Source organism: Verticillium nonalfalfae (assembly GCF_003724135.2).
Source record: "Verticillium nonalfalfae strain VnAa140/NRRL 66861 chromosome Unknown scaffold_10, whole genome shotgun sequence".
Classification (NCBI taxonomy): Eukaryota; Fungi; Ascomycota; class Sordariomycetes; order Glomerellales; family Plectosphaerellaceae; genus Verticillium; species Verticillium nonalfalfae.
The window spans coordinates 308,732-329,082 of record NW_021167235.1 but is presented as its reverse complement, the minus strand read 5'-3'; the positions used below and the strand labels follow the sequence as shown (position 1 = coordinate 329,082).

General features: G+C 59.5%; 8 protein-coding genes across 8 annotated transcripts; 5 read left to right on the top strand and 3 right to left on the bottom strand.

The window, feature by feature from the left end:
- Nucleotides 1-263: 263 nt before the first annotated feature.
- Nucleotides 264-4,897, top strand: CPSF1 (Cleavage and polyadenylation specificity factor subunit 1; the record flags this gene model as incomplete). Its single annotated transcript, XM_028634576.1, has 5 exons — nucleotides 264-2,364; nucleotides 2,417-2,733; nucleotides 2,786-2,959; nucleotides 3,025-4,270; nucleotides 4,380-4,897. The coding sequence occupies 5 exons, from the start codon at nucleotides 264-266 to the stop codon at nucleotides 4,895-4,897; spliced, it is 4,356 nt and encodes a 1,451-aa protein (XP_028498278.1).
- A 1,182-nt stretch (nucleotides 4,898-6,079) lies between these two features.
- D7B24_000316 (uncharacterized protein) lies at nucleotides 6,080-7,635 on the top strand (the record flags this gene model as incomplete). The annotated part of the gene is made up of 2 exons (XM_028634575.1): nucleotides 6,080-6,543; nucleotides 6,597-7,635. The coding sequence occupies 2 exons, from the start codon at nucleotides 6,080-6,082 to the stop codon at nucleotides 7,633-7,635; spliced, it is 1,503 nt and encodes a 500-aa protein (XP_028498277.1).
- A 70-nt stretch (nucleotides 7,636-7,705) lies between these two features.
- Nucleotides 7,706-8,865, bottom strand: D7B24_000315 (uncharacterized protein; the record flags this gene model as incomplete). The annotated part of the gene is made up of 4 exons (XM_028634574.1): nucleotides 7,706-7,908; nucleotides 7,963-8,050; nucleotides 8,116-8,426; nucleotides 8,499-8,865. 4 exons carry the CDS (start codon nucleotides 8,863-8,865, stop codon nucleotides 7,706-7,708), a joined length of 969 nt encoding a protein of 322 aa, XP_028498276.1.
- A 906-nt stretch (nucleotides 8,866-9,771) lies between these two features.
- D7B24_000314 (uncharacterized protein) lies at nucleotides 9,772-11,005 on the top strand (the record flags this gene model as incomplete). The annotated part of the gene is made up of 4 exons (XM_028634573.1): nucleotides 9,772-9,845; nucleotides 9,902-10,134; nucleotides 10,204-10,273; nucleotides 10,333-11,005. The coding sequence occupies 4 exons, from the start codon at nucleotides 9,772-9,774 to the stop codon at nucleotides 11,003-11,005; spliced, it is 1,050 nt and encodes a 349-aa protein (XP_028498275.1).
- A 1,996-nt stretch (nucleotides 11,006-13,001) lies between these two features.
- Nucleotides 13,002-14,529, top strand: D7B24_000313 (uncharacterized protein; the record flags this gene model as incomplete). Its single annotated transcript, XM_028634572.1, has 4 exons — nucleotides 13,002-13,121; nucleotides 13,180-13,512; nucleotides 13,568-14,049; nucleotides 14,103-14,529. 4 exons carry the CDS (start codon nucleotides 13,002-13,004, stop codon nucleotides 14,527-14,529), a joined length of 1,362 nt encoding a protein of 453 aa, XP_028498274.1.
- A 1,006-nt stretch (nucleotides 14,530-15,535) lies between these two features.
- On the top strand, nucleotides 15,536-17,418 carry D7B24_000312 (uncharacterized protein; the record flags this gene model as incomplete). The annotated part of the gene is made up of 3 exons (XM_028634571.1): nucleotides 15,536-15,573; nucleotides 15,687-16,986; nucleotides 17,050-17,418. The coding sequence occupies 3 exons, from the start codon at nucleotides 15,536-15,538 to the stop codon at nucleotides 17,416-17,418; spliced, it is 1,707 nt and encodes a 568-aa protein (XP_028498273.1).
- Nucleotides 17,419-17,525: 107 nt separating this feature from the next.
- D7B24_000311 (uncharacterized protein) lies at nucleotides 17,526-18,601 on the bottom strand (the record flags this gene model as incomplete). The annotated part of the gene is made up of 3 exons (XM_028634570.1): nucleotides 17,526-17,629; nucleotides 17,764-18,024; nucleotides 18,151-18,601. 3 exons carry the CDS (start codon nucleotides 18,599-18,601, stop codon nucleotides 17,526-17,528), a joined length of 816 nt encoding a protein of 271 aa, XP_028498272.1.
- Nucleotides 18,602-19,535: 934 nt separating this feature from the next.
- D7B24_000310 (uncharacterized protein) lies at nucleotides 19,536-20,188 on the bottom strand (the record flags this gene model as incomplete). Its single annotated transcript, XM_028634569.1, has 2 exons — nucleotides 19,536-19,884; nucleotides 19,962-20,188. 2 exons carry the CDS (start codon nucleotides 20,186-20,188, stop codon nucleotides 19,536-19,538), a joined length of 576 nt encoding a protein of 191 aa, XP_028498271.1.
- Between the last annotated feature and the right edge of the window lie 163 nt (nucleotides 20,189-20,351).

The following is a 20,351-nucleotide window of genomic DNA, read 5'->3' as shown; positions in this document are numbered from 1 at the left end:
CATGTAGAGAGACCTTATGTAATCATTCAAGGTAAGACGGGGCCTCGCTGAGCTCAGGCACGAGGAGCTCTTTCTTGTCTTGGGTCTTGCTTGCTCGAAAACCTCCCCTCCGCGACGACCCATTGGATCTACACAAGGCTACGACTCTCCTCACACTTGCCACGAGGGCATGAGGGAAGACGCCAACAGCACTCTTCTCGGATTCTGACGCCATCCCCGACACCCAATGCGCCCGAGAACTGCCCGATGAACTGCTGCCCGCCATGCAGTGCTACACCGAGCTCGTTCCCCCGACGCTGGTGACCTGCTCCGTGTCGCTTCCCTTCACCTCGGCCAAGACCGAAAACCTCATCGTCTCCAAGGGCTCGCTGCTTCAGATCTTCGCCGTCAAGACTGTGTCCACCGAGATCGACACGTCCCAGATCCAGGCCAAGTCGTCGAGCAAGGCTGGCGAGACCTATGACAGGCGCATCAACGATGACGATGGTCTCGAATCCGCTTTCCTCGGGGGCGATGGCATGCTCATGCGCGCCGACCGCACAACCAACACACGTCTCGTTCTCGTTGCCGAATACCCTGTCCACGGCGTCATCGCAGGCCTGGCGCGCGTCAAGATCCAGAGCTCCAGGTCAGGCGGCGAGGCTCTGCTCGTCCACAGTCGCACGGCGCGGTTGAGTCTCCTGCAGTGGGACCCCGAGAAGCACGGCGTCGAGGACGTTTCCATTCACTTTTACGAGAAGGAGGAGTGGCAGGGTTCGCCGATGGACGGCCCCCTGCGACAGCACGCCACCATCCTCCAGGCCGACCCGCAGTCGCGATGCGCCGCCCTCAAGTTCGGCCTGCGCAAGATCGCCTTCCTTCCCTTCCGACAGATCGACGGGGACATAGACATGGATGACTGGGATGAGGAGGTGGACGGCCCGCGGCCGGAAGAGGAGCCGCTAGCAGCTGCGGCCGTCAATGGAACTAGCAGCAGCAGCAGCAGCGTAGCACCTGTACCATACACTCCCTCCTTCGTCCTCGCGCTGCCCCAGCTTGATCCTGAGATCCTTCACCCTGTGCACTTCGCCTTCTTGCATGAGTACCGCGAGCCCACCCTCGGCATCATCTCCTCCAGCAACCGCCGCCTCAAGATGGAACCCCAAAAGGACCACTTTACCTTCAAGGTCTTTACCGTCGACCTCCTCCAGAAGGCCTCGACCGCCATCCTCACCGTCTCGAACCTGCCGCAGTCATTGAAGAAGGTCGTCGCTCTGCCGAAGCCCATGGGGGGTGCCCTCCTCATCGGCGAGAACGAGCTGATCCACATCGATCAGGCCGGCAAGGCGCACGGCGTCGCCGTCAATCCTTACGCCGCCAAGATGACCAAGTTCCCCCTGGCAGACCAGTCCGAGCTCAAACTGCGACTGGAGCACTGCGAGGTCGAGCTCATGTCGCCTGACAACGGCGAGATGCTGCTCGTGACGCGGCACGGCGAGATGGCCGTCGTCACCTTCAAGATGGATGGCCGCAGCGTCTCCGGCGTCAGCGTCAAGGTCGTCGCCACGGAAAATGGAGGCGACATCCTTCCCTTCCGGGCCGCGTGTCTGACCAAGGTCAGCAAGAACAGTATGTTCTACGGCACGATCGGGGGTGACTCTCAAGTGATCGGCTGGAGCAGGCAACATGTGCAAACGGCACGGAAGAAGGCGCGTCTGTTGGACGAGTCACTCGACTATGACCTCGACGAAGATGAACTGGACGACGACGACGACGACGACCTGTACGGCGAAGGCACGGTGGCCCCTCAACCTTCGGCTGCCGCTGGATCGGCCAAGGGCGGAGACGTGGTATTTCGCGTTCACGACTCGCTGCTCAGCCTGTCCCCCATCATGGACATGGCATATGGCAAGACGGCCTTCTTCCCCGGCAGCGAGGAGGCAAAGAACTCAGAAGGCGTACGGTCCGAGCTTGACCTCGTTTGTGCCGTCGGACGGCATCGCGGGGGTTCCCTTGCTCTCATCAACCAGCACATTCAGCCCAGGGTCATCGGACGCTTTGAGTTTCCGGAAGCTCGTGGCTTTTGGACGACGCGCGTGCAGAAGACGATTGCCAAGTCACTCCAGGGGGAGAAGGGGGCCAATCTGGCCGTCGGCAACGACTACGGATCTGTGACGCAGTATGATAAATTTATGATCGTGGCCAAGGTCGACTTGGACGGCTACGAAACGTCCGACGTCTATGCACTCACGGGTGCAGGCTTTGAGGCTCTGTCTGGCACCGAGTTCGACCCCGCCGCTGGACTGACGATCGAGGCCGGAACGATGGGCAACGATATGAGGATCATTCAGGTGCTCCGTTCTGAAGTCCGCTGTTACGACGGAGGTGAGTTGCTTGCACGCGAACGAGTATCCCTTTCGGTGCTGACCGGTTCCAGATCTTGGTCTCAGCCAGATACTTCCCATGCTGGACGAGGAGACGGGCGCCGAACCGCGCGTTATTAGCGCTAGCATCGTAGACCCATACCTTTTGCTTCTGCGCGAGGATTCGAGCATTCTTGTCGCCCAGATTACGAATCACAACGAGCTGGAGGAGCTTGACAAGGAGGACGAAACAATCGTCTCCACCAAGTGGCTCAGCGGGTGTCTCTACAAGGATTCGCACGGCCTCTTTGCACCCGTGCAGACGGACAAGGGGACGTCGACCAGCGAGAGCGTCTTCATGTTCTTGCTCAACGCGACAGGCGAACTCCATGTAAGGATATGCGTACATCTTGTTTCCAGACAGACCAAGCTAACAGGCCCAGGTTTACGCACTGCCCGACCTCTCAAAGCCCATATATGCCGCCGCCGGGCTTTCCCACATCCCGTCCCTTCTTTCCGCAGACTACGCAGTCCGCCGAGGCACCAGTCCCGAGACTCTGACCGAGATTCTGGTTGCTGACCTCGGAGACTCTACCAGTGCTTCCGCACACCTGATCGTAAGTTGAATATCCTTAAGTCTCCACAAGGGGGCAAACGCAACACAGAATTCTGACTCTCCCAGCTACGACACGCCAATGATGACATGACAATATACGAGCCGTTCCGGATCGGCGGTCAAGAGGAAAGGAAAGACTTGGCCACGTCTCTATTCTTCAAAAAGGTGTCCAATTCACACCTGGCCAAGAGCCCGGTCGAGGCTGCGGAGGATGAGGCCGTCCAGGAGAACCGTGTGATTCCTCTACGAGCTTGTGACAATATCGGTGGTTACAGCACCGTCTTTGTCCCGGGAGCATCCCCATCCTTCATCCTCAAATCCAGCAAGAGCACACCCAAGGTCATCGGCCTTCAAGGCCTCGGCGTCAACGGCATGAGCTCCTTCCACACGGAGGGCTGCGAGCGCGGATTCATCTACGCCGACTCCAAAGGCTGTGCTCGCGTTACGCAATTTCCTGATGCCGCCAACGTGGCCGAGCTTGGCGTGTCTGTCCGCAAAGTGCCCATCGACACGGCGGTCAGCCATGTGGCGTGGCATCCTAACATGGAGGTCTACGCTGTGGCGTCCAGCAAGCTCGAGCCCTTTGAACTGCCCAAGGATGATGACTACCACAAGGAGTGGGCCAAGGAGGAATGTCCCATGCCGCCTATGAAAGAGCACGGCAGCATCAAGCTGTACTCGCCAATTACCTGGAACGTCATTGACGAGTTTGAGCTGGAGCAGTACGAGGTCGCCATGTGCATGAAGACGTTGCTTCTCGAAGTGTCGGAAGAGACGAAGGAGCGGCGCATGCTCTTCGCCGTGGGCACCGCCATCCTCCGCGGAGAGGACCTACCGGTCCGCGGCCGCATTCTCGTCTTCGACGTCGTCCATGTCATCCCACAGCCAGACCGACCCGAGACGGACCGCAAGCTAAAGCTCATCGCCAAGGAGGAGATCCCGCGCGGCGCCGTCACCTCGCTCTGCGAGGTGGGCACGCAGGGCTTGATGCTGGTTGCCCAAGGCCAGAAGTGCATGGTCCGGGGTCTCAAGGAGGATGGCACGCTGCTGCCGGTGGCCTTTCTCGATATGAGCACCTACGTGGTCGCCGTACACGAGCTGCGCAATACGGGCTACTGCCTCATGGCAGACGCCAACATGGGCGTGTGGTTCGTGGGATACTCGGAGGAGCCCTACCGGATGACGCTCTTTGGCAAGAGCGGCACGCAGCTCAAGTGCCTGACGGCTGACTTCCTCGTCGCCGGCAACGACCTGAGCATCGTGGCGTCTGACGAGGACGGCGTGCTGCATATCCTGCAGTTCGATCCTGAACGTGAGTGCCGAGGCATCCCTTTTTCGTCCTTTCTTCGTTTTCCTTTCTTGAACTACTGCTTTTGCTCCCACCCCTGACGACTTCCCACACATGTCTAACAACCGCGCAGACCCCCGATCTCTCCAGGGCCACCTCCTTCTGAACCGTGCCTCCTTCTCGGTGGCCCCGAATCACGCGTGGGTTACCCTCGCCCTCCCTCGAACAACGACCCGTCCCTACCTACCCCAATCGGAGCCGGCCACCAGCGCCGCCGGGTCCCAGAACCGCACGCAGACGCTCCTCCTCGCCTCGGCCTCCGGCGCCATCGCCTCCCTGAATCCGATCACCGAACACGCCTACCGCCGCCTGACCTCGCTGACGACGTCCCTCGCCAACGCCCTACCGCACGCCGCCGGGATGAACCCCAAGGCCCACAGGCTGCCCCCCCAAGACGGCGCCGCGCGCCCGCCGGCCGTCGACGTCTCAGCCGGCAGGACCATCGTCGACGGCGCGTTGCTGGCGCGGTGGAACGAGCTCGGCGCGCGGCAGAGGGCTGAGGCCGCCGGCAAGGGCGGGTTCGCTTCGGCCGCCGACGTCAGGGGGGAACTCGAGGACGTGCTCGGCTGGAGGGGGGTGGACTATTTCTAAGCGACAGGGAGGGTTCCCGTCGGGTATTGAAGCATGGTCCTTAAACGGCGTAGTCCTGTATGTATCATAGACAAAAGAAAAGAATTCGAGGCGTGTTTGTGAACAAACCCTGCAAGTATGTATGCACGCGAGAGAGAGAGAGAGAGTGGAGAGAAGTGATCCGCGCCCACGCGGGAGCGCACGCATCGAAGTCCCCGTCGGCCAGCTACTCGGTCAATACCCTTCCCAACCAGCATCGCCTCCCCGCAAGAAACACGCCGTTCGTCGATCTGCCCTGAACGGATTCGGGGCTCGTGACTGACTTGTTCTGCCCCCTACCCCCAAAGCCACGCACGTACTGGGCACTCGGACGGCCCGCACGGAAAGGATGCGGTGCTACCACTTGGAAGGATTGCGGCACAGCGCTCGGCGGACCGATTCCGAGGACTAGTCGCGTCTATCCGTATGGGCGTGACGTGTGTGTGGGGGGGGGGGGGGACTGTCGCCCTCTTTGGACGGAGAGGGTAGGCAGAAGAAGAGCCTTTGCAAGTGTTCACATTTCTTGAAAGGGAGCTTCAACTCGAGCAACGTCGACTGCGGCCTCGGTCACGGCGTGTGGGGAAGGGATCACGAAAAGATTTGGCTGCAGCCCGGCCCGTTCAGCGAGACTTGCCTGCCTACCTTACCTCCCTTGCGGTTTGGCGGGGGATTTGGCCACCCCAGGTCCACTCGGCGGCACTCTCCATTTAGCCACGGCGGCCCGACGTTGAACGACGCGCGCAGTACGGCTGAGGGTTGATTGAGCCTTCGGTTCGCCACGGCGTGCGGATGCTCAGGAACTTATGCTCCCGCCGTGCCAGGGCGCATTGGCATCCTTGGTCATTCGTGGTCATTCGCGGTTCTCACAGTGAACACGAGCAGCCGTTTGAGTAATGGTTTGCGCATCTCACCCCCATCTGCCTCTGGAGCGCCTACATTGAAAAGTCGTCGTGACAGGGGACCCTGAACACGGCGTAACTTTCGGCGTGCCTGCAGATCCGCCGGGAGCACGTTGTGGTAGATCTACAGGCATAGCAATCCATGCTCCCCACGGGGAACAAACAGCCACTTGGGGCCGAAGACATTTATAAATCTTACCGCCCGTAGATATTGCTGCTCCTCCTGGTCTCGTCTGGTCAACACGAACCAGTGAAATACGCCGCCATGCAGACTCTCCTCACATTCGCCCTCGCGGCCGCTCTGTCGCCAGCCGGCCTCGACGCCTCTCCAACGTGCACTGTCGAAAGCTGCCTCACCGCTGCCTCCGTTCCCTGGCTCGATGACACCGCCCCCGACTGGACCGTCTACACCTCACCCTACAATCTGCGCCTGCCGGTGGCCCCTCGTCTCGTCGTGCCCGCCACGAGTGTAGCCCACATCCAGGACGCCGTGCGATGCGCCGCGCGCCACGGGCTCAAAGTAGCGCCCAGGAGCGGCGGGCATGGATACGCCACGAACGGACTCGGCGGCGAGGACGGCCACGTCGTCATACAGCTGGATCGCATGTTCGGAGTAAGACTCAGGGATGATGGGACGGCCATCGTCAATGCCGGATCCAGACTGGGTCACATCGCTACAGAGTTATTCGCACAGGGCGGCAGGGCCATTTCGCAAGGACTCTGCCCGAGGTGAACTTCCAAAGCTCGTGATATCCCGTCGAGGAAAGCTGACAGTGCAACAGTGTCGGGATGGGCGGACATGCTGCTCACGGAGGGTTCGGGTTCAGCTCGCACACGCATGGACTGACGCTCGATGCCGTCATCGGGGTGACCGTCGTTCTCGCAGACGGATCTCTCGTGCATGCCTCCGAGAAGGAGAACGCCGACCTTTTCTGGGCGCTTCGCGGCGCAGGGTCGTCGTTTGGAATCATCGTTGAGTTTGAGGTCAAGACCTTTGCGGCACCGAAGGAGGTGTCATGGTTCGCCATCGCGTCCAATCTTGCCGTCGACAAGGAGACGGCTCTCGCGGGAATCAAGGGCTTCCAGGACTTTGTCGACAACGACATGGCCCCCGAACTCAACCTCCGCCTTTCGTTGACCAACTATTTCGGCTCCTGGGACAACAAGCTCGAGGTGCTGTACCACGGCAGCGAGGCCGATGGTAGGGCGGCGCTGGAGCCCCTGAATGACCTGCTCAAGTTTGACTGGACTTCGGAGCGGACAAGTGTTGGATCAGGCGACTGGATGGCGGGCGTGAAGCGCTGGGCGGACGGGTTGACGGGCCCGTCGGTCAACATCACCTTCCCGTACCAGCAGTCCGGCGCGCTCTTCTTCGCGACGAGCCTGATGACCAAGAAGATGCCAGAGGCCTCGTTAGAGGGTTTCGTGGACTACTGGCAGAACCAGGGACGGCAGCCGCGGGCCTGGTTCGTCCAGATGGACGCCCACGGAGGAGCGAACTCGGCTGTGGCAGCCGTACCAAAGGATGCCACGTCGTACGTGCACAGGGACAAGTTGTGGCTGTTCCAGTACGTCATTCTTGCCACAGATGCGGTGGATCGGGAGCCTTATGGTTTTCTGGATCGCTGGATCGACGCCATCACCGACGGCATGCCAGACAGCGACTGGGGACGGTACGCCAACTACATCGACCCCGAGTTGGGCCAGGAAGATGCCCTGGAGCAGTATTACGGACAACACCTTTCGAGGCTCGAGGCGATCAAGACAAAGGTCGATCCGACAGACCTGTTCCACTTCCCACAGGGCATCCTGCCGCAGTGAGGTCAGATGTACTCGGTGGCCGGGGGAGATAATGAAACACCACAGACGTAATGTAATGAAGAGAGTGCAATCAAGAGACTTCGTCGTCGTCGACAGCGGTGAGAGTGATTGTCTTGAATGCGGGCCCGAGCTGGTCGTAGCGTCGTTGGTGCAGGCGAGCTGGCAGTGCGGACGCTTCAGGCGAGACGTGTAGCTCGTCAAAAGCGCTGCCAGCCGAACTCTGTTCGGAACGCATTTGCAAGACACAGATGTCGTCGGTAGCCTCACCGGCCGCTACATGTTCCCAGTGCGACCATAGATGTAGATTGTCGTCGTGCTTCCACATACCAACCATGACGGGACCGCGACGCATGTTGACCATGTGGACGGCTGCTCGAAGGTGCTGGTCCGCGGCAGTCTTATTGCTCGAGAAGAACTTGCGTCTAGTCAGCCCAGGTTCACTTTCGACTGTTCTTGACGAACTGTGTACGGGAGACACACCTCTTCTGAAGCCATGGCCAAGGTTTTCGTTATCGTCATATCGCTCACGTTGTCCCCCTCGCGACTGATGCTGTCGCTGAGGTATCGCAGGCACTGTGCTTTGTAGCGCAAGGCCACGGGCTCGTAGATTGTCGAGTGCTGCAGTTTGGCGAGGCTCCGACAGGCAACGAGGAGAATAAGTGCCAGCATGCCCACGTCGATGGCGGCCTCCCGAGTCCAGGTGATGGCAGAGCCAAGCGTAAAGGCGTCATTGCTGAGGTGGTGCAAGCAAGGTTGGGCAGAGAGGTCGTTCATGACCACATGCTGGATAACTAGGGCTCACCATCAGTGACTGAGCGAGACGAGTCACGTTCATACGGTCTCATGCCCTGCCGTGCACTCACAGTGTTTGAGCAGGTAGCCTTCGAATGGAGCCACGGGGCGGATGAAGCTGTTGAAAGGGTCATGCCAGACCGGGCTCAGCAGAGTTTGAGGGCTGGGGATCAGCTTCCCGATGAGAAGGCTCGGAAGAAACTCAAGGACTTGGCCTCCGGCAGCCGGGGACCTGTCCGCTTCGGAGGTCTCAGACACCACGACAGGTGTGTCCTTGTGTTGGGGTTGGTCTTGAGCTCGGTCTTGAGCCTGGAACTCGGCAACCTTCTCACGCCGGGCCTTGGAGTTCCTAGCGGCATGCGCTCGAACTTTCTTGCGGTGGTTGGCCGCCTCCGCTGGATTGGAGATATGGACGAACTGAAAGCCGCCAGGCGCCATGGTGTACGGATGGATAACTCGGAGATGAATGAAGAAGAATCAATGAAGGAACCAGGAGAATGAGCATTATCCTCTTTGGGAAAACGCTCAACCATGTATGATGGAAAGTCCGGGGAGGCACAAGATTAAGTACCTCGCCGGGTTGCCTTCTATAGGATACCTAGTCAGCTGGGAAGGAGATGCTGGTGATGCTCCTGTCCATGTTGACTGCATGGTGCTACCCACCATGGCTGCTCATCGCCAATCATCGTGCTCCAGGGAGAGGGCCAGTCGCGCCTGCCAAGAAGAGCATTGCCTTAATCCGGTAAGCGGTCGGCTGAACCAATACTGCCAGCCGCTGATGGGCCCCAGCCATGACCAGTGTGAGGCGGACCAAAGAATCCGAGCCACTCCCGTCTCCGGCCGGTATCCACCCCGAGTCCTCCGGCGGCGAGAGGGGGTCCACGTATCCGCGTATAGTCCGCCTATGACCCAACGACGCTGTGAACCGTGTCTTCGCGTGATATTTCGCTTGCCGAAGACCCAAAACGAAGACCCAGAACGGCAAATGCTTGGGCGTGCACCCAGGCAGGCTTCTTGCCGTCACTCTTGCGTGGGAGAGTCCTTGCTTGGACCCATGGTTGCTTATACAGATACAGCCATGTCCAGCCTTTGCCTTTGATGAATGCCGCGGAACCAGAAGGAAACGATGCGGAAGACGGCCTATTGCTGTGGGCAGATCCTGAGGAGTGCTGCCGTCTCCTGATGCATATGTCTGGTTCAAAGGTGGTACTTAAGATCGATCCCGGCCATATCAAGTCCCCCCTTCCCCTTGACGGTTCACCTACCTCTTTCATCGTCAGGGTTCGTTCATCTCGACTTCACATCCCTCTAGCCTGATCACAACGCAAGCCGCACGTCGAAACAATGACTGGCTCGTGGGACTTCCTCGCCAATGCCCCTGATCTCCGCGGCAGGGTCGCTCTCGTCACGGGGGGGAAGTAAGTCAAACGTCCAACCATCGCCACGAGCCATCTCTGACCAGCCCGCCAAACAGTTCTGGCATCGGCTACGACACCATCAGGCTGCTCGCCCTGCGCGGCGCCAAGGTCTACATGGCCTCTCGCACCAAGTCGAAGGCCCGCCAAGCCATGGCCGAAATGTACGACCGACACCCGGAGATCAAGCCGAGCCAGTTGGCCTGGGTCGGCCTGGATCTCAGTGATCTCAAGACCGTTGTCGCAGCCGCCGACCACGTCAAGGCACACGAGACGAGGCTGGACATCATCAGTATGCATACTCCTGGCTCTCAGCCCCAACACATCGTCCCGTGGCCCCGGTGCTGACATGGGTCTGCAGTCAACAACGCGTGCGGCACCACGGGCTTGGATCGCCCTGTCTCGGGCTGGGAGCCCAATCTGGCCGTCAAGTAAGTGTCTCCTGCTGGCCTGTCGCTTGACCTCCTGATGGCGAGACCTGACATCCCAGCTACATCGGCCACTTCGCCCTGAACAATCTTCTGCTCCCCCTCCTCCAATCGACAGCGCGTCTGCCAGATGCCGACGTCCGCATCGTCGTCGTCTCGTCAAATGTGCAATCGGACTTCATCCCCGCGAGCTACGTGCCAAACTTCACCGGCCCGGATGCCCTCGAGAGCCCAGTGCCGTACTACCCCTGGGCCCACCGCTGGCTGTTCCCCATCTTCATCCGCATCGACATGTTCGCCTACGCCGTCTCCAAGCTCGCCACAGCGCTCTACGCCCGAGATCTGCAGCGCCGCCTCGACGAAGTGTACGGCGACGATTCTCCCGCATCATCATCCCCTATACTCGTCATGGCTGTCACGCCTGGCATGATCCGCACGCCGGCCATGGCGAGTGTCTTCCAGCCCTGGCTCACGGGGCTGATGCAGCGCCTCGCTGTGACGCCGGTGGAGGGCGCGAGAAACTCCCTCTTTGCGGCCACAGCCGTCGACGTGAGGAGCAGGCCCGAGGTGTTCGCCGGCCGGTTCATGCTCCCCGTGGGCAGGGTCGCTCCGCTGCAGCGCGGCGCTTCGACAGATCCGACGATTGGCGATGGACTATGGGAGAGCACGGAGCGAGGGGTCAATGCGTATCTCCAAGAGCATGGACTAGGCGAGCTGCTGGCTTGGTCAAGATAGATGGGGGTTCGGCGAACGATCAGAAACAGATTTGGGCGCTAACAATCAGCACAATGTGCAATGCACGGTTGAGTCGCAGCTGGGGGCTCAAGGTGCTGTCATGTTTGACGCGCGTGGCGCGGGGCAATCGGTTCGTCTTCGATCTACGGTCATACGACGCAGTATGCTCATTAGGACTGACAAGGTAACCTCCCCACAGATGGAAGTGATGTTTAAAGTTCCAAGCGGCAGGCGTCGAGATGCAGGGACGGAACTGCAGGGACAGGTGGTATGACGGATAGCTTCAGGGAAGAGCTCGCTGGGCGGAAACTCTATTCTGGGTTGAAACGATCCCTCGGGGCCGGGTATCGGCCGTCGAAGTGTTTTGTCGCGACATGACGATGCTGGATGTGCAACAGATCACAAGGGCAAATTGATGAGTTCCGCTCGATGTTGGCAGCTTAATAGTTGTCAGGGTAGGAATGAGACACACCAGGAGATTGCTTCACTGTGGTGCTCTGAGGTGGCATTCGAGACCTACGCGGGCTTGAGGAGCTGAACGACCAGATGCCGGGGTTGATTACAATTCGGTGCCGAGGCTTGATTCCATCTGTGTTAGTAGAACCACAGAATCCCCAAACTCGGTACGCTTACACCTCAGCTCCCACGACTCCCGGCCGACACCCGGAAAGTACACGGCTCAGCCCAAAGCTCATGCACATCCGAATTGGGCTTGCTGGTGACGCTTTTCGTCACTGATGAATTAGTCCGCGAGGCCACCCACCAGCAAATCTGCCGAACATGTGGCACCGATTAGGTTCACGTCGTTGGGCGCCGTATCCTACTGGACCTGAGAGCGGTACCTCGATCGTTCTGTGGTCCCCCTTTCATGTGAGACGTGGTAGGAACTCTAGCGCGAACTCTATGTGGAGGGAAGAGTTTGGAACTCTGGGCTGCTCGAGTTCACTGTGTCTTGGATTGGTCCGGTGTCTTCGTGGCTAGAGTTGTGACTGGTCTCGCCCTGGCGCAGCTTTTTAGTCAGATGACCTTGACTCGATGTGGTGATGTTTTCCTGGAGGGGGAGGGAAGAAAATGCGACGGGACGCGGAACGGGAACATCCCCGGCGCGGCCCCTCGGCGCCCCTGAGAGTGGACTGTAATGTTTGAAGAGAGGTCGCCTATCGTCGATCATCCGCCCATTCGGCCCAGCGGTGGACTGTGTTCTCCTGGCGAGCGGGGAACGACTGTGGCACGGTGGACCAGATCGCAGCAAACCCTCGCCACGGCCTCGGTGCAAGGTCTGAAGGTGTTGCAAGGAAGGGAGGGGAGGCCTGGGTGTGTGAGACATGGGCGACCACGACTAGCAAGTGTGGCCGATTGTGCTGCAATGGACGTCGAGCCGAGTCAGCGAGCGGGGCCGGTCAGACCTTTTAGTCTGTCACCATCACGACGCCTCGCCTACCTTCAGATGATCACCATACCTGAAAGGGCTTCAGCGTGCGCCGCCAGCACCCATCGAGTCCTCCGTTGGAGATGGCTCTGGTCTTGCACACCCATGACCCTGGCCCACAGGTTCTTTCAGTGGGCTGGTCTGCTCTCCCAGGCTCTTGGCCGAGAGCACCTCACACAATACGCTTCCCGTCTTTTCCATTGGGGTGCCACTCCCGGCGGCCGCTTTGACACGACGCTAGGTCTTGTCTGCGAAAGCTGCACCTTACCCGACCGCGCCATGTGGCTCGCCTCCGAAGCTGTGGAGACCAGGTACGGTTCGTCGCGACAACTTTGGATCCTGCGACGCTAAAGTTGTTGGAGGACTAATGTTTAGTGTGGTTCACCCAGAGTCTCGCTGCGCGCCATTCGGGACCTTGTTACTAGACAGAGAGGCCAAGGCGCTCGTGGCGAGACGGACCTCTGGTCATAAGAAACCTCACTCCCCGAGATCGTGCCCGTTTCAGACCTCTTGCACGTTTCCTGGTTTCTGCCGACTGCTTTCGTTTCCATTTCGACTTGCGCGACGATGCGTCGGTTCAACATAGCCTGGCTGCCAGTGTGGCTCGCCATGTCCAAGACGATGACGATGGCCGTCGAAGTGCCAGAAACAGTACCGGCATTGCTCGCCATTATCCCACAATGTGCGGTAGGTGACGACCGCTATCACGGAGGAAGTCGGAAGATGGCTGACAAGTGCACGGTAGATGTCCTGCGTGATGGACACAATACAAGTAGGAAACTGCAGCATCGCCTCGATCAAGTCTCTGGAAGAGTGTGTGTGCCCGAGCATTGCCCTGCAGTCGGCGCTATCGGACTGCGTGCAACTGAGTTGCCACTTTGAGGACCAAGTCAAGGCCGTCGGCGTCGAGGCTGCTGTTTGTGCCGCCTATCCCAAGCCGTCGAGGTCCAAGCAGGTCAAGACGATCGCCATGGTGTTCACGATAGTCACGTTTCCCATCGTCGGGCTTCGCTTCCTTTCCCGATGGACGGCGACCTCGGGCTTCTGGTGGGATGACTGGACCGTCTTGGCTGCCATTGTTAGTGTTCTTTGCGGCTTCCGAGACGAGCCACGAGCTATTGCTGACTGTTTAGGTCTTCTTGGCCGGCCTCGCGGGCATCGAGATTGCCAGTGCCGAGCTGGGTTTCGGCATGCACTACTGGCACGTCACGCCCGAGAATGGAACGATTCTGTTGCAGCTCTTCTACGCGGTGCAGATGCTGTACATCCTGATCCAGGTGTTCGCCAAGATGTCGATTCTCCTCTTCTTCTCTCGCATCTTTCAGGTGCGGTGGTTCCTGGTGACGGTGCGCGCCTTCATCGCCTTTCTCATATTGCATGGGCTGTTGTTCGTGCTGCTCGTGGCGTTCCAGTGCATGCCCGTGTCTTCGGTATGGGACCGGAGCAACGACAACCGCACATGCATCAACATGACGGCAGTCGGTTACGCCGGCGCAGCCTTTAGCATCATCGAAGACCTCGTCATCATGGCGCTGCCGATACCCGAGTTGTTGAAGCTGCAGTTGACGAAGAAGAAGAAGATTGCGCTGGCCATCATCTTTTCCCTGGGCTCTTTGTAAGTTGTGTAGCTTGTCGTTTGGTCTTGTCCAAGATGCTAACGCGAAACAGCGCCTGCGTCACCAGCATGATTCGACTCAAGTACCTCGTCATGTTCATGGGCACATTGGACACGACGTGGGACAACGTGGACATTGTCATCTGGTCGATCATTGAGAGCTTCTGCTGCATCTTGTGCGCGAGCCTGCTGGCGCTACCACCGCTGGTGCTCAAGCTGAGCAAGTTTGTCCGGCACCACTGGTCGCAGATGTCGACCCGAGCCTCCTCGACCAACAACAACAAGTCGCGGCAGTCGACGCTGAGCATCCCGGGCTCCAAAGGCTTCGAGAAGATGCCGCGCTCGCCAGAGGAAGGCGGGTATCCCATGTCCCCGCTCTCGCCTCAGGGCAACGACAAGCGTGTGGACGCCATCACCATCTCGGACGGCTTTGACTCGGGACGAGATTTGGAATCGTTGAGTATCGACAGGCGAGTCTGACATGGTTGTGTGGTGTATTTTGCGTTGCATTCCAAGGTTCAAGCAGGCATGAGTGGCAGCATCTGCGTGGGCATACACAAGCGTTGGTTCGATCTTTGGGATTCGGAGTATACGGTCGGCGAATCCAGGCACAGGCGGCCCCTTCGTGGGTACAGGGGGATTTGGCGTTCTGGCAGGCTTATGAGTAGGCTGACGAGAAAGTAATACTATGCACTGTTCACTACCTTGGCTATGAAGACGTCTGAGTCTGATGCTTGGGGGTTGTTGTGGAACGGTTGGTGCGTGCGGACGCTGGGGTTATTCGGCCGTTGCAGAATCAGAGGACCAGTGACGAACGGTATCAAGTCGGAGAATCGATGACATTTGACAGAGCGCCGTCGGTCATTCATTGCCGACGCTGAGCAAAGGGGCACAGTGAGCTAAGGTGAAGGAATGCGGGGGGGATGGCCAAGATCGACGCTTTCCAAGACGGAGATTCATGGTCGCCAGTCGTACCCAGGCAAGCCAGGCCTGCCTGGTGAGGCACGAGGCTCTTCCAGTGTTTACAGGGCAAGCTCAGAGGGTGAGCTCCACCACATGATGGGGCCATCATGGAACCCCGGCCAGAGCCATAGGGCAGCAGGCACCTGGCTCGAGGGTGAATATGGGCCTTGGAGGCCCCTCGGAGTGGACTCGTCAGTACCTAGCGCTGTGCTGTGCTGTGTGCTACTACCTTACCATCTCGGGTAAGGTAAGGTAGGTACCTAGGTAGGTAGGTAGGTAGGTAGGTACCCACCTTGGGTAGGCACCTAGGTAAGGTACCTCGGTAGGCAAGGTAGGTACTTGACCTTGAGGAACAGTCAGCCCTGCCAGGTGCCTCCTCGATCCCTCAATAATCCTTCCAGCTCCAGCTCCAGCTCTAGCTCCAGCTCCAGGCGGCAACTCGCACCGTTCGGGGTTGGTTGCCAAGGCCGGCATCGTGAATGCGCTTCAGCTCCCTTCGCCCCCCCTTCTCCTTGCTTCTCGTATGCCGAACCCTCCTGCCAGCTCTCATCTTACCTTGCTGTTCGTTGACCGAGGCTTGCTACCCCCTTCTAGAGATGCTTGGAATTGCACTCGGCATTGCAATGTGAAGCTACCCTCTTCTTCTGTTTTCGCACACCACCCCAAACGATCAGCATCACCGCGACCCTCATCCGACAGCTCGCGCCCCTCCTCGCGCGACCGACACGGACGGACGACGCCCATGTCGCCTCGTCGCCTGCCTTCGACGACCTGAATATCATTCCAATGCAGGGCTCAATGCCTGCCAGCTTCCAGCGGAGCCGCGCCATCTTTGCCAGCGATGATTCGCCTTGGAGGCCACGCTCGTTCTACGCCCACCGACGACAGATCCAGCGGGCCCTACCCGTAGCTGCTGCAGCCTTCTGCACGCTGCTTCTCCTCCTCCTCTTCCGCCTCGGCCTCTTCAGCTCGGACCAGCCACCACCGCTCATCGTCGATCCCACACCACCCCACGACGACGGCAGCTCTCGACCACCCTTCTACCTCTGGGAGACGGCGAGCTCCTTCAAGCCCGTGACTCTCGATCCCAAGGGCAAATCTGTCAAGGACCTCTGCGCGACCTTTCCGCACCACATCCTCGACACCATTCAACCTGTCTTGAAGCTCGGACATGCCGACCTCGGAAAGCCGGCGCTCGACGCCCAGATGAAGACGGTCTCGGCTTGCCTCGACAACGTCCTCGTCTTCTCCGACCTCGACGACGAACTGCCCTCGGGCCACTTTGCCCACGATGTCCTCTCCGACCTCCCCGCCTCGTACCGCGACCATGTCGACTTTGGAAACTATACATACATGAGACAGCTGCGTGAGAGCGGCGCTCTCGACGTCGACAAGGAGGCCACGGCCAAGATCAGGGGCTGGAATCTTGACAAGTACAAGTTCCTCCCCATGATCGAGCGTGCGTGGTCCGCACGTCCCAACCACCCCTGGTACGTCTTTTACGAGACCGACACGTACATCTTCTGGGACAACATGTTCCGCCTCCTCGACAACTTTGACCCCGACGCCCCGCTCTACATGGGCAGCCCGAGCCCCGGCCGCGAGGTCGCCGACACGAAGCACCAGGTCTGGTTCGCCAACGGCGGGCCGGGCTTCGTGCTGAGCCGCGAAGCCGTGCGGAGGCTGCTGAAGCGCCAGGTCGGCGCCGACGGGGACTATCTCGACGCGCCGGCCAGTCACCGCTGGCGGGACCTGCTGGAGCACGACTGCTGCGGCGACAGCGTGCTCGGCTGGGCGCTCTACAAGGCCGGCGTCACGCTGAGCGGCCTCTGGCCGCTGTTCAACCCGCACTCTCTGCATGCCGTCCCCTTTTCCGACAAGTACTGGTGCCAGCCCGTCGTCGCGCTGCACAAGACGCGGCCGGCCGACATGGAGGAGCTGTGGCGGTGGGAGCACGCCAACAGGAAGCACGAGGTAAGGAGCCAAACACCGCTCGGCTCGGACGATGTTCTTGCTGTGCGTACTGACACCTCCTAGAAACCCATCCTCTACCGCGATCTGTTCGAGTTCCACCACCCAGGACAGCCCAGCACCCGTGCCGACTGGGACAACATGTGGGAGCCCATCACCATCGAAGGCCCACCCAAAACGGCAACCTTTGAGGAGTGCGGCGCCGCCTGCCAGGAGCATTCCGCGTGCTTCCAGTACAACTGGCACGGTGACAAGTGTTACCTCGTGCAGTCCATCCGGCTGGGCCACGCGCGCGACGCCGAGAAGGAGACGGAGGAGCACAAGGGCGGCAGCTTCCAGAGTGGATGGCTGTCGGAGAGGATAGCAGAGTGGCGGCAACAACAGAGGTGTGAGGTTGTCCAATGGGTTCGGCCGAGTCTGACGAGAATCTACTGAGTGGCTGTGTAATTTTGGGCTCTGGTGTTTTTGAACAGTGGCCACGGGTGCTTTTGTGCTTCGTCGGCGAGCATGCACGGATATGGCTTTGGAGGATCTCTATGGGGCTACGATTCGGCTTGAATACTACGGCACTTGGCCGCGAGGGTGACTACAGATGTTTTCCGTTTGGCGACGGTGCGTTTATGCACATTCACATCGACCTCGTCCGCTGAGTGAAAACCCGGATCAACTGTAGACGTCTGTGCGACCTCTAGATCCTCCCGCTATTTCTCATGTCCCGTCTCCGGCCGCCTCAACGCCACCCCCCATCGACAGAATACATCGCCCCACTGACAAACGTACTCTCCGGGCCGAGGAGGAACACGACCACGTTGGCCACCTCGTCAGCCGTGCCCAGCCTCTGGATGGCCGACGGCTCGCTGAACGGCGCGTCCGCCGGCCTCGCCGTCTCGTCCCAGTACTGCTGCATCATGGGCGTGTAGATGGACCCCGGCGCCACGGCATTCACCCTCACCTCGCGCGCGCCGTTCTCCTTGGCCGCTGCACGCGTGAGCCCGAGGACGCCGTGCTTGCTGGCCGCGTAGGCGCCGTGGTTCGCCATGCCTGGCTCGGGTCAGTCGTCACGGCTTAAAGGGTAAAATAAAAAGGAAAAAAAAAAAGAAGAGAACCAAAAGTGGGCAAGGCGTGCGCCGAGGGGAAAGCGAGCGAGCAAGGCGGAGAAAGGCTGACCTGTCGTGCTGTGAATGGAGGCCATGTTCACGATCGACCCCCCGTCCGCCACAGCGTTGAGCTCCGCGCGCAGGCAGTACATGAGACCCGTCAGGTTGACGCCGATGATCGTGTGCCACTCGTCGTCGTCCAGCTCCGCCACGGGCTTGACGCCGTGGTCCTTGCCGATGACGCCCGCAATGTTGGCCGCGCCGTCGAGCCGGCCGAACCGGGCGACGACGCCGCCGATCCACGCCTCTACTTGGTCCCGCTGAGACACGTCAACCTTGGTGACGGCGAACGGTGCGGCGGGCGTCTGGGCGGCGAAGAAGGCCTCGGCGTGCGCGAGGGCGCTGGCGTCGACGTCGGCGATGCAGACTGTGCCGCCGCGGGCGGCGATCTGCTTGGCTGTCGCGAGACCTATGCCGCTGGCGCCCCCCGTGACGCCGTAGACTTTGCCTGCGAGGGACATCCTGCTGAATGGGGCGGTGGTGGAAGATGGCCTACAGAGGGCTGCTGAAGGGCGGCTCTCTGTCAGGGCCCCTGGGATCGAGTGCTCTTTTCCGGAGGTACCACGTGCCTAAATCTGAATCAGGAGCAAAATTGGACTGTCTCGAGTCCGTCAAGATGTCGTGATGCGGCCCGCGTGCTCCGACGAGGGCCGAGCAGAGGTGTCCGGATCTGTGCGGGGTATTCCAATTGTGGCGGGGACCCCGGAGGATGGTGCATTCAAGCCGGGATTCCTACACCCCACTCCGTCTCTCCTCGGGATGATTGCACATGGTTGCTTCTTGGCTTCTTGGCAGGGGCGCGGGGCAGGCATCGACCAGGCCTTTGCCAGAAGAGTAACGCGAGAAGTGACATGAAAGGCCTTGGCATCACCATGTTGCTGCTGATGACAAGCAGGAAGCCCTGGGGCTCACAACATCTGCTCGGCCAAATCCACGAAGTTCGGTTCATTCTGAACATGACCTCTTCACGCGATGCAAGGGAAGCCTTTTTGTACCGCCATTACATAGGGCAGGGATCACGAACGACTGTCGCTGCTTTCAGGCCGATGCGCAGCCCCGATGGTGTGAAAAGCTATCTTTTGTCGAGATATTTTAAAGGTAAAATGCCCTCTTGGGTGAGAAGCCTGACACCAATATCGACTTTAGACCGAGTCGCGTGTCGGCGCATACAGCCACTACTGAAACCTAAACCAAGGTTGCTCGGTCCGTCCCGATGATCTTAACTCTGAATGGATAAATTATGCGGCTCTGTTGTAACATCAACGTACCCGATGATGGTACGAAGTAGTGGAAGCACGATAGAGTTGCGACACGTAGGGTGATATAGATCGAGCGAGCTTCTGTTGGGACCGTCTTTCCTTCTACTCTCCACCCTGTTACCTCCTCGGCATACGCTCAAGCTTCTCCCGCATAGTAATTCGTCTCAAAGGCCTGCAACTCCGTTGGCACATCTGCCAGGGCAGTCCCGTTCAGAAAGAGAGCGTACAAGTCATCCTTCTGCGCGTCTGACACGGTCTCGTTCAGGCTGAAGAACTGGCCATCAATCTCCACGAGGTCGGGCTCCACAGATGCCTTGCAAGACGGGAACCGCTCCCCCTTACCGTCGCGCTTCCTGCTGTTGTACTGCCACGTCTGGCCGTACAATGCAAAGATGGTCACGCCCGACTGCGCGATGCAGTTGTTGCTGCCGCCACGGCGGCTCAGCACGACCCTGCTGCAGGCTATGCCACCGTCTCGCTGCCACCTAGATTCGCACTCGCTGTCAGTGCCATCGTACGAGTGAGAGAGTCGTCGCGTGGGCCTAGCAGGCGGCAACCTTACCCGTAGTGCGTCATCCCACTGTCACAGTTCAAGCAGCTCGCAGAATAGTAGTACTCCACGCGGGGGACGCAGCATGTCTGTTGGGGAATGTTGGAGCAGATGAGCCTGTTGCCGTTGCAAGAGTAATCGGTGTTGTAGAGTCGGAGATCGACGGCCGCCGCCAAGCTGAGCAATTGGCTCAGCAGAACACCGCCGACAAGCCACATGGATGCTACTGTCATCGTCATGGCGAATTGGTCAGGACGAGATTCTAGTGTGATGTGTGTATTGAGGAACAGCCACCCCCCAAAAAACGAGCGAGAGGGCTTGACCAGACATACATGCGCGCGGGATACAGCCCATCTTATGTACCTATCTCGCGAATACGGGCTACCCCTCTCACATGGCATG